Source organism: Natator depressus, chromosome 22 (assembly GCF_965152275.1).
Source record: "Natator depressus isolate rNatDep1 chromosome 22, rNatDep2.hap1, whole genome shotgun sequence".
Taxonomy (NCBI): Eukaryota; Metazoa; Chordata; order Testudines; family Cheloniidae; genus Natator; species Natator depressus.
The window spans coordinates 9766297-9778758 of NC_134255.1; the positions used below are offsets into that span (position 1 = coordinate 9766297).

General features: G+C 48.2%; 1 protein-coding gene across 1 annotated transcript in view; it reads left to right on the top strand.

Annotated features, from left to right (window-relative positions):
- The first annotated feature begins 3180 nt into the window (after positions 1-3180).
- The window catches only part of JAM3 (junctional adhesion molecule 3), a 41918-nt gene continuing 32636 nt past the window's right edge, over positions 3181-12462 (top strand). Inside the window, exon 1 of the mRNA XM_074936692.1 lies at positions 3181-3312. Within this exon, the coding sequence (XP_074792793.1) occupies positions 3264-3312 (49 nt within the window). The 5' untranslated portion in view covers positions 3181-3263. The remainder of the gene's footprint in view (positions 3313-12462) is intronic.

Below are 12462 nucleotides of genomic sequence, written 5' to 3' on the forward strand. Positions count from 1 at the left end.
TCCCGGCTAAAACCTCTCCAGCGCATCATCAACGATCTACAACCTATCCTGAAAAACGATCCCTCACTCTCACAGACCTTGGGAGGCAGGCCAGTCCTTGCTTACAGACAGCCCCCCAACCTGAAGAAAATACTCACCAGCAACTACACACCACACCGCAGAAACACGAACCCAGGAACCAATCCCTGTAACAAACCCCGTTGCCTACTCTGTCCCCATATCTACTCTAGCGACAACATCAGAGGACCCAACCACATCAGCCACACCATCAGGGACTCATTCACCTGCACATCTACTAATGTGATATATGCCGTCATGTGCCAGCAATGCCCTTTTGCCATGTACATTGGCCAAATCGGACAGTCTCTACGTAAAAGGATAAATGGACACGAATCAGACATCAGGAATGGTAACATACAAAAGCCAGTAGGAGAACACTTCAATCTCCCTGGACATTCTATAACAGATTTAAAAGTAGCCATCCTTCAACGAAAAAACTTCAAAAACAGACTTCAAAGAGAAACTGCAGAGCTACAATTCATTTGCAAACTTCACACCATTAATTTGGGCTTGAATAGGGACTGGGAGTGGCTGGCTCACTACAAAAGCAATTTTCCCCTCACTTGGTACTGACAGCTCCTCATCAATTATTGGGAGTGGCCCACATCCACCCTGACTAAATTGGCCATCAACACTGGTTCTCCACTTGTAAGGTAACTCCCTTCTCTTCATGTGACAGTATATTTATGCCTGTATCTGTAATTTTCACTCCATGCATCTGAAGAAGTGGGCTTTTTTACCCATGAAAGCTTATGCCCAAATGCATCTGTTAGTCTTTAAGGTGCCACCAGACTTCTCGTTGTTTTTGTGGATACAGACTAACATGGCTACCCCTCTGACACTTTGCAGAAAGATAGGGAGCATTTCTTTGCCTGTCTTGTTTGGAACCAGTGTCCAACTTCAGGATTTGCAAGAGAAAATGCCTTTAACATTGGCCTCCAGTTTGTAGAGTGTGGTATCTCTTGCTTAAATAGAAAGTATGATGAGACAGACATGTTTGTTTGCATATACTGTGTTGTGTTTCCAGCATTCTTAGCAGCCTCATTATGTACTTCTAAAATTGGCTTTGACAGTCACTGGCTTGTAAGACTTTCTGCATGTCCATGCAATCTAGAGGCAAGGTGCTTTGCAGCCTTTTCATGTAGGTTGTCGGTATAGGTTTTGCTGTTTGGTATGGCAAACCAAGCTCCTCCTCTTTTACGATACAAATCCATGATATGGCCACATCTTGAATACTGCATGCAGTTCTGGTGGCCCAATCTCAAAAAAGATACAGTAAAATTGGAAAAGGTACAGAGAAGGGAAACTAAAATGATTACGGGTATGGAACAGATTCCATCTGAGGAGACATGAAGAAGACTGGGACTTTTCAGCTTGGAAAAGAGATGACTAAGAGGGGATATGACAGCAGTCGATTAAGTCTTGACTGATGTGGCGAAAATTAATAAGGAAATGTTATTTATCCCTTCCCTTAACACAAGAACCAGGGGTCACCCTATGAAATTAATAGGAAGCAGGTTTAAAACAAACAAAAGGAAGTGTTTCTTCACACAATGCACAGTCAACCTGCGGAACTTTTTCCCAGGGGATGCTGTGAGGCCAAGACTATAGCACGGTTCAAAAAAGAACTAGATCAGTTCATGGAGGAGAGGTCCATCAATGGCTATTAGCCAGGATGGGCAGGGATGCAACACCATGCTCTGAGGGTCCCTAGCCTCTGTTTACCAGAAGCTGGGAGTGGACCACAGGGGATGGATCACTTGATGGTTACTTGTTCTGTTCATTCCCTCTGGGGCACCTGGCATTAGCCACTGTCAGAAGACAGGACACTGGACTAGCTGGACCACTGGTCTGAGCATATGGTCGTTCTTATGTAAAAATTAATTATAATAATAAAAATGTTTAGTACAGGAACTCCCCAAGGTAACGACCTCTCGAGATAGGATGTGAGATAATATCCTTGGCAAAAGATGCATTTTAAACCTCTTGGCCTACTAGGAAACATATTTATATGCCTTTCCCAGTCACAAATCTAACATTCTGGAGCAAAGTCACTAAAATAATCCAACAAACAAATGTTCCTTTAACATGCCCCTCCCTTCTCCCTCCACCACACCCAACTCACAGTTCTTGTCCTTGGTCAGCAGTTCAGAGGTGCTTTGGTGTGATTTAACTGGCCATGCTGGGAGATTGAGGGGCAGGGGAAAAGGCACTTTACTGGTTCCTCCAGCTGTTTGCTACTTACTCCGGCCACTCACTCTGGCCACTGTTGTTGTTTGTGCCACTGTTCACTCCACCACCGATGGTCCTGCGCCCCAGTGGAGCCCCAGGCCCTTCAAATCTCTGCCCGAGCCCCGGGGTAGCCACGGCAGCTGGGAGCCCCTGGGGCTCCACCAGCAATTTAAAGGGCCCAGAGCTCCGCCGTGGTAGTGGCGGCCGGAGCCCTGGGCCCTTTAAATCGCCCCTGAACCCCGGGCTCCCAGCCGCCTCTGCAGCTGGTAGCTCTGGGGGTGATTTAAAGGGCCCCAGGCTCCCAGCCACTGGTACCGCAGCCAGAGCCCCCGGGGCCTTTAAATCTTGATTTTAAGGGCCTGGGTATTTAAAGGCCCCGCCTCTCCAGATTGAGGCCGCGCCCCCTGCTCAGGACTCCCCTGTACCAGTAAGTCCTGTAAGTTACTTTCACCCCTGGCAACAGGGGAGGGATCACTTGCTGATGACCTGGTCCGTTCATTCCCTCTAGGGCACTTGGCACTACCTGGTCCGTTCATCCCCTCTAGGGCACCCGGCGCTACCTGGTCTGTTCATTCCCTCTGAAGCACCTTGCCGTGGCCACTGTCAGAGGACAGGACACCGGACTAGACGGACACCGGACTAGACAGACCCTTGGTCTGAGCAGTATGGCTGTTAGGGTCTCATGTTCTACTATTTTGTTACCATGGTAAGCAAGTTACAGCCTCTCTTGTAAGCTAGATGGAGTTCCCCGGATACCCAGGCTCCAACCCACTCGTGTCATGGATACTGTTGCCCTGACAACGAAGCTCCGGCATCCCATGTCTCCTAGATACTGTTGCCCTGGCAGCCGAGGCCTGAGCAGCATCCTCCCCTCCCCCCCCCCCCCCCCGCCTCCTGCGCTGGGACCCGTCCAGACCGGGAGTGCGCAGCCTCCGGCCCCGGCAGCCAGCAGGGGCTCGGCACATCCCATCATGGCGCTCGGGCGGCGGGCGCGGCTGCTGCTGCTGCTGCCGGTGCTCGGTGAGTCCCGGCCGGGGCGAGGCAGAGAGGCGCCGAGTCTGGGAGATGCTCATGCCCCGGGCTGCGGGAGCGGCCGCGCGCCGCTGGACGGGGGAGCATGGGAGGGGGTGAGCGCGCTGCCCCCCGCTGCACGGGGTAGCAGAGGAGGGGGGACCCGCCGCGCCCCGGTGCATGGGGAGGGCAGGGAAGCGGGAGACTCACCGCACCCAGGTTCTCGGGCTAACAGAGAAGGGGGACCTGCCCCACGGGTAGCAGGGGAGGAGGGACCCCCCGTGCCCCGGTGCATGGGGAGGGCAGGGAAGGGGGGACTGGGCGCCCCCCGCTGCATGGGGTAGCAGAGGAGGGGGGACCCGCCGTGCCCCGGTGCATGCGGAGGGCAGGGAAGGGGGGATTGACTGCCCCCCACTGCACGGGGTAGCAGAGGAGGGGGGACCTGCCATGCCCCAGTGCATGCGGAGGGCAGGGAAGGGGGGACTGGCTGCCCCCCACTGCATAGGGTAGCAGGGGAGGAGGGACCCCCCGTGCCCCAGTGCATGCGGAGGGCAGGGAAGGGGGAGACTGACCGTGCCCAGGTGCACGGGCTAACAGGGAAGGGGGACCTGCCCCACGGGTAGCAGGGGAGGAGGGACCCCCTGCGCCCCGGTGCACAAGGAGGGCAGGGAAGCGGGGTGGGGTTTGCTGTGCCCATGTGCACTGGGTAGCAGAGGAGGGGGGGGGACCAGCTGCCTCCCAGAGCATGGGGTAGCAGGGAAGGGGTCCTTGGGCAGCGGGTGCAGCCCAGAGAGCGGGAGGAACATCCCGGCTACTCTGGGCTCAGGTCCCTGGCTGGGCTGGGAGCCAACTGAGCAGCCCCCTGGGGCAGAGCGCTCTCTCCAGAGGCTGCCTGTGTGTAGCGCTCCCTGTGCACCCCCTTTCTAGGCTCAGAGGGGCCAGGGCCTCCCCACCACAGTATATGCCACTCCGGCTTGGGGGCCAGGGCGTGGCTTGCAGGCACCCTCAGGGTTTGCTGTTCAGGAGGGCTGGGTTGAGAGATGCCCCGGCCTGCTGGGACTGGGGCAGGGCAATGGGGAGTGTCGGTGTCTGTGGCCTTGGAATCAAGATGGTTTTAAGAATATCGATATGTCAGTTGGCCCTCACCCCAGAGGGTGTCAGGAATGCACAGCCTCGGCAGGCAGGCAGGCAGGACAGTAGAGCCTATTCAATCCAGGGCACAGGCCCCTATTGTTTAAGGGGCCCCACATGAATGTTGGCAGCTTTGATTTCAGAAACATTTGCTAATGCAGTTCAGGAATGAGTTTGGGCTCACTTGTCTGGCTATGAATAAAGGCAGGACAGGGTTGGGTGGCAGCCAGTGTGCCTTGCCCTTCCCCACACCCCACCCCACCGCCCCGCTGCTCTCTGCAGACAGCACACTGAAGGAGAAATCAGTATTTGTGGACGTGGGTGGGTGCGGAATGCTTACTACGGTACTATCACGTCGGCCCTGAGCCCGAACAGACGTACGCATACATACGCTTAACTTTATGTGCTGTCTGCAGCCCTGTCAAAGTCAACAGACTTCCTCACGAGGCATAAAGTTAAGGAAGTGCTTAAGTCGTGGCACGGCTGTGGCCTTGATGCCCCCAGAGAAAGGGGGGCAGCTGATTCTGAGACTTTCAGGACATGTTTGATGCTAGTTGAGTATTTGAAAACCTAACAGAAGAGGAGATTTAGATGGAAAATTCATAGATTCATAGATATTTAGGTCAGAAGGGACCATTATGATCATCTAGTCTGACCTCCTGCACAACGCAGGCCACAGAATTTCACCCACCACTCCTATAAAAAAAACCTCACACCTGTATCTGTGCTATTGAAGTCCTCAAATTGTAGTTTAAAGACTTCAAGGAGCAGAGAATCCTCCAGCAAGTGACCTGTGCCCCATGCTACAGAGGAAGGCGAAAAACCTCCAGGGCCTCTTCCAATCTGCGCTGGAGGAAAATTCCTTCCCGACCCCAAATATGGCGATCAGCTAAACCCTGAGCATATGGGCAAGATTCATCAGCCAGATACTACAGAAAATTCTTTCCTGGGTAACTCTGATCTCACCCCATCTAATTCTACTCTTAAAACTTGTCAATATGTTATCCAAGGTTCCCCTGAGCCCAAAGCTCTTGGTAACTTTAATCTGTGGGAGGTGGTATCAGGACAAACCAAGGGAGATGCAGCGCTTCCGTCGGCTGTATGGCTGACACAAACAAACCTAAACCATGTGTTTTCACTTTAAAGCCAGACACTTTTTGGTCTCCAGTATTCCCATTGGAATACCTTAACTCAAAGTCACTGCTTTGTTTAGTCTCAAGCGCATACAAACACAATAGGTTATAGAGCACCCTAAGCAGATACTTACCCCTCAGGAGTTTGGGAGCAGTATTCAGGGGACTCAACCTGCGGTTTCTGGTCACAAACCTTTTGTCTGTGGCTGGAGGTCTTGATGAGTCCACGAGGCGATCCGCTTGACCCAAACCCACAGTTCCCCTCTGAGACCTGAACAGTTACGAGACATGTCAATCAAGAAAATGTTACATGGCTGACGAAACAGATTCAGGCGGTCGGCAAAAAGCAGGTTTTTCAAAAATATATTATTAAAAAAAATAATTGTTAAGCAAGCAGTCAGTCTGGGAGTTAACAGCAGTTCAGAAATATATCCAGACTTCCTGTTTTTCACAGAGGCTTACCCCAGCATATCAGGGCGGCTGTCCTGTCAAGCCCGTTTCTTGTGGTAGCTAAAGCGCCGCCCCTGCTTGCTAAGCTTCTGCAAAGGCCTGCTAAATGCAACAACCAGAATAATTGGTAGTCCACCCCAGTAATTGGCAGTGGCTTGGACGCCTAGCTGGTTGCTAAAATGCCCTTCTAGAAACATGCTGAGGCCTCAGGCTGCAAAACTCAGGTTTGGAGCATTTGGGTACTCGCAGCCAGGTTTAGATGATGTCTACACCACAGTGGCACAGCTACGGAATGGCAGTTGTGCCCTGGAGTGCCGTACTGTAGCCGTTTCGTACATCAACGGAAAGGGTTTTTCCTTGGATGTAGTTAATCCACCTTTCCGAGAGGCAGTAGCTAGGTTGCCAGAAGAATCCCTTTGTAGACCTGGCCGCATCTACACTGGAGGCTAGTTCGACTTAACTTTGGTGCTCAGGGCATGAAATTTGTCACAGCTCTGAGCGACGTAGCTTGGTCGATCTAATTTTTAAGCGTAGACTCAGCCTTACTCTGTAAGCTTTTTGGGGCAGTGACTGCCTCTTACTCTGTGTACATATAGCACTTAGCACAGAGGGGCCTTGATTTCAATTGTGGCCTTGAAGTGCTACCATAATCTGAATAAACAGTAATAATACAGATATGGGCACTGTAGAAAAACTGAAGAGCCTGTCTACATTAGCGAAATGTGCACTAATGCAGCTACACCAGTGGAGTAAGTTGTGTCGATGCAAGCCCCATTTTACATCAATGCAATACAGCTACATCAGATTTGCTACACTGGTATAAACTTCTCTAATATAGAGACAAGGTGGGTAGGGTCATAACTTAATGGACAACTTCTGTTAGTGGAAGAGACAAGCTTTCGAGCTGCACAGTGTTCTTCGTCAGATCTGCTCGCTCATATCCTGGGACTACAACGCTGCAAACAGCTAATATAGACAGGCCTCTAGCTGGAGTTTGAACATTCCATGGTTTATAGCAACCCTTTCTGGAATTCAGATCCAAGTTTGGATTTTGAATGACCCCCCTCAACTCTCTGAAAATTCTGAGGCATTTGGACCCAGAGGTTGGATTTGTACCCATCTTGCATGAAAATATCTGTCTGGATGCTTTATTGTAATCGATTGGTATTTGACTCGACTTATTTTGACTTGGGTTAAGTTTGTTGGTTCACTAATATGTTTGATTCTACAATCATTTATATTTTTAAACTGTATGGTAAAAGTCTCCTGATGTTTGTTTAATATACAGTCCACCTGTCCCAGAAGCAAACAAGTGCTCAGAGTCAGCTGTTGGTGCCAAAAATGGCTTCTTCAAGGCAGTGTTTTTAGCTCTAGTGCTAAACTGGTGTGTGAGTTGCATGTACGGATTTTCTGACTGCAAGTAGTCGCCGTGTTGCTCTATTTTCAACAGGCAATTAAAAAACAGGAGAAACAGCTCATTGAGCTGGACCAAAAGTGGATGCTTGATGACAGGTTAGAAAAAAAATCTTAGGAAGGGTTTGGTGCTTCCAGTTGAGCAAGGAATATGTTGGCATCGCCACCAAAGTGTAACAGAAGGGGCTGCAAGTTTCATGCACATCCACTTTACAGCTGTTGACAGAGAATGTGATACCAGCAAATTCCCTCTTGCGCTAAATGCTTCTGATGATTATTTTGTTCCTTAAGCACAAGTGGGCTGAAGGAGGAAAATATGTTTTGTGCAAAGAGAGAAAGCTGCTAAGCGATAATGACCTAGCTGTGAACTTGGGCTGTCTTTACAGACCAGTTTACTTCCCTTGTGGAGGTTGAATTTTGTGTCTCTTGGACTGAACATCACTTTTTTTTTTTAGTTATCCCTTGGTGTGCTTGGGATTTGAACCATGTATATGACTTGAATGGGCAGCAATCACCTAAGCAAGTTTACAAAGCAGAATGTTCTTTTGCAGCCCCAGTTTAGCAAACAAGGACAGTAGCTGCTTTACAAGATGTCGGCGGGTAGCCAGGATTCCTTAATTTCCTGCCAGTGTGCCCTTTCTCTTTGCTCGTGCCAAAAGATAGAATGGTCAGCCCTGATAGCTAGCTCTTTTTCCCCCCTGAAACTCATTTGGATTGGCAGAGAGGTGGTTTATTTTTTGGGGATGGTGGTGGTTGGCGGGGGAGAGTTTTACTCTTGCACGTTGTGTTCTCTGCTTCAGCATTCTTGACAGTTAGAATGGGGGTGGCGGGATTGGTGTGTGCACTGAGACAGAACTGGCCTCCCCGTTGTATATTTAGAGCTAATGCTTCACAGCTGATTGCATCAAACCGTGATGATTCCAGGAAAGTGTGTGAACTTTTTATAAAGCAGAATCGAGACAGGGGGAGAATTTCCAGAGAGCACTATGTGCTGTGTTCAGGATCCCAGGAGGCCTAACTCCCTGTGTGCAAAACATGAGCATTTAGTGCAAACCCTCCTCTCGACAGGATAAAATAACTGCTTTCTTTGCATCATCGTTTTACTAGTGCCTGGAGGCTTGTTTTGAAATTGCAGCATATAAAAACAGATGAATTAAAGATATAAAATTAATGAGTGTAATTACGTTTCCAGTCTGTTTCCTCTGTCAACAGGCAGATAAACGCTGCCATCTACTTCCCTGTTGATAAAGGCTGTTTGCTGCCCCATGTGCACTTTGTTGTGGGTATTGGGTTTTGCTCAAAGACAAAAGCAAACCAGTAAACATCAGTAACGTGTCAATATGGGCACACATCGTCTGGTGAAGGGCACTCCTTTGCAGAGTCTGCCCAGGACCTAAGCACCATTTGATGGTTTAAATTGTATTTAAGCAGTATGCATGGCTGAATTTCACCCGCAGTGTTTCGCCTGCCCTCTAGTTGTAGTTCTAACTATCGCTCTACAGGACAAGAAATGCCTGTTGGACTACACGATCCAGACTCTCTGACTGGATATTGGGCGTCTGGCTTTGCAAACCTCCAAGGTCTTTGTTTCCTTCACACCCTTTGACCTAGTTAACCCCCCATATGCACATGATGCTTCCCCCCTCCAGTTAGTTGGAGTGAGAAGGGCTGTCTTAGAGTTCAATTATTGAACAATGCATTCTTTTCCAGTGACTTAACAATGAAAGATTATTGTTTGTCTGTGTCCATTTGGCATGGGGCAGCTAGTAGCTCTCTGAGCTGTTGCTGTGTTGGCCTTTAGGATAGTCGGATCCTGACAAAGTTCTCTTTCTCATTTTAGATAAATGGAGGTCAAGCAGGCATCCTCCAGAGATAAACTATGGGGGAGGTAGTATTAAAGATGTTTCCTGCAAGAGAATCGTCTGCTGAAGTTCTGTTATCCTCTTCTTTTGCAGTCTCTTCCTTTGATTTTCATGCTGTAAGGAAGCTTTGTGTAGCTCCACTGATAAAGTACAGCTGTCTAGCACATAGCTTGGTAGTGCAAAAACATTAAGACAGCTGCATAATAGAGCCTGAAATCTTTAGAAACAGCCCGGCAGTGTGGTGAGTGCGAGCTCTGGAGAGGTTGCTCTTCCAGCTTCTAAAGCACCTGGTCTAAGTTGCTTTCCCACAGCTGTTGGGCCTTCAAGGTAAATTTCATTAGGATTGAAACAGGAGGAGTCCAGATCCAAACTTGACAACTGACTGGAACAAAATCTCCTGAATTTTGCCGGCAACAGATATAGCTGCAGGTTTTATAAGAGCAAACCAAGGTCTACACAGTTCCCTACAGCTGAAATCTAACTGTCAGACTCGACTCACAGGTCCTCAGCGTAAATTTGAAATATTAATCTGAGTTACCTTGTGATGCGTAAGTTGCTTCATAGGTGACGAAAACAGAATTGATTGTGTTGTGTTGTGTAGTGTCCTTCCTGCACTTTCCTAATTGCAAAGTGCTTTAGAGAGCAGGTTACAAGTTGAAGAGAAAATAAAGGTTTTGAAGCAATAATGGATGTGGTAGATAAAATTAAATTGCATTCAGATAATGTTCAGGGTTGCACCGTGGGTTGTTTTTTTTTTAAACTCATAAATCCCAGGGATTGCAGAGTGAAGGGAATTCTCTTTCTCTAGCCTTATCCTATCAGTATGCCTGATTATTAGAACACAAATGTAAGATCACCAGGCGCAGAGACACCTCATAAATTATTTAGGTACAGCTGGCCCATTTAAAGACGCTTCCAGCTTTAAAGCTGATTTCTGTGCTCCTTCAGGGATTTGTCGTATCTCTGGTGTGTATATGTGAAAGGGTAACTGTTCAGAACAGTTGATTCAGCCTTATTTCAAGTAGATCTGCAATGACACATTTTAAAATGTCTATTATTCACCTAGGGTGAGATTTTCAAAGGAGCCTCTGAAAGTTGGGCACCTAACTCCCATTGAAATCTAATGGGACTTTTGTTCCTAATTCCCATAGCCTCCTTGGAAAATCCTAGCCCTAATAAATGTTTGGAACAATTCAAAGCCATTGCATAAACAGCCAGTGTTTAAAAGTGGCTAGTGATTTTGTGGGCTTCAGTTCTTAGATGCCCACTTTTATACACTGTGAAAGAGACCTGGTTTTCAGAGGGCCGAATTTCAGCACTCTGTGAAAATCAGCTCCCTTAAAAGTGTCTTAGTTTGGGCCTTCAAAAATGGAGGCACTCAAAACCACCAGTCACTTTTGCCAGTCTTGGCCAGTGTGTCTACAGGGGTCTAATGAAATAAACTAGAGGAGTTTGATCTGAAAATACTCAGAAGTTGCTAAATAGATCGCACACCGTACGCTAGATCTCCAAAATATGACACGACTGTTGTTTCATTAGTAATAAGTGATGGGGCAGAGAGGCAGGCAGAGTTGTAGGAAAGAGATTTGTAGAGAGGCCAGGGTTACATGCCAAGAGGCCCTTGCATGTCTGCTAGCAACGTGGGCACCAGCTTGCGTTGCTGAGCTCCAGGGGTCAGACTGAATTAGGTCCCTCCTGAAACCTAACCCTCTTTCCCCTGTTCCAGTCGTCCTGTTCCAATTGTGACATTACAACAGGCACGCATAGTTAAAAATGTTTTATAAAAGTGGCTACACTTTTGTATTTAGGCCCCGATCCTGCTACCTGCTCCATGTGGGCAGATCCCCCTCAGCCACGCGGATTTGACTTCAGTGAGACTCTGTGCCGTCTCTGGGGTGCACTCAAGCATAGCCAGTTGCAGAATCGGGGCCATAATCATTTGTGTGTGTGTGCATTTAAAAACAAAGAAACAAACCCCTCCACTTTCCAGTGCAACAGTAGTCTAGTCTGTATTTTGGAAAAACATAATGCTAACTTTTAAAAAGATATAATGTCCAAATATTCAGCCAATTCCAAGTGACGTTTGCACACATGTATACACACACCACGTACTGCTCTTCCAAACAACGTATAGTCATACATGTGTGTATATAATATAGTGCATTCTTTGCACTTTTTTTCTTTCTGCAAACCTGTAATTTAGAATTGGCTGAGCAGGTTTTAAAATACTAGACCAGTTTTTCAAAGGCATGGTTAAAACCGACACACACAGTTTGCTCATTCATCTTTAGCACAATGATGATAAATCTTTACTTGTCTGCAACAGAAATGCAAACAGATCCCTTGGGCAAACAGACAGCTAAACTGTACAAGGCTCTGTTCTTTTAGACCAAGATTAGCATTGGTGGGGGGGTGGGGTGGAGTGGAGAATATCATAGCCAGGTTATCAATCCCTGGAAAATAAAGGCCCTAACCCTGTTGTTGTATTACAGTAGTATATAGAGGCCTTAGTCGTGGAGCAGGACCTCAGGACGCTTGGGGCTGTACAAACACAGAGCCGGTCCCTGTCCTGAGGATCTTACAGTCCAAACCCCATTGGAACGCATCATGTAATGAAAGCTACACCTGCGCCTAAATTTTTGCAGGATTGGGCTGCAAAATGGGCTGCCACAGAGACTCGGAGGGATCCTTAAGGTAGGTCAATATGGTGGCCTTTGCAGCAGCCAAGTAACGGTAGTGGAAGGGGAGGTCTCCATGAGCCAACTGCCAAGTCTTTGCCCTCATGCCCCTGGCATCCGTTAACGACACTGCACCCTGCTCGTGTGGCATGCAGCGAATGGCCTTTTCCAGAGGGGCTTTGGCTGCTAACGGCAGAGGAACTGTTTCAGAGTTTACACAGTTAACGCCTCGAGTGAGGCTGCGAAGCCCCATAGCACACGCCGGTCCTCTGAGGTTTATTTTATCCCTTCGAAGGAGCTTGTCAGTTGCTCTTTTTTGTAAACTTTTCAATCGTTGTGTTAACCTCCATTTCTTTTTTCACACTAAGCCCTGCAAAAGCTCTAAGATAAACATTTCTTCCTCCCAATGGTGTTCCTTTATTATTGTTATTTATTTCTTTCAGCGGGTCTGTGTTTGCAGCAGCCCTGTGATATTGTTTATTTTGTGCTACA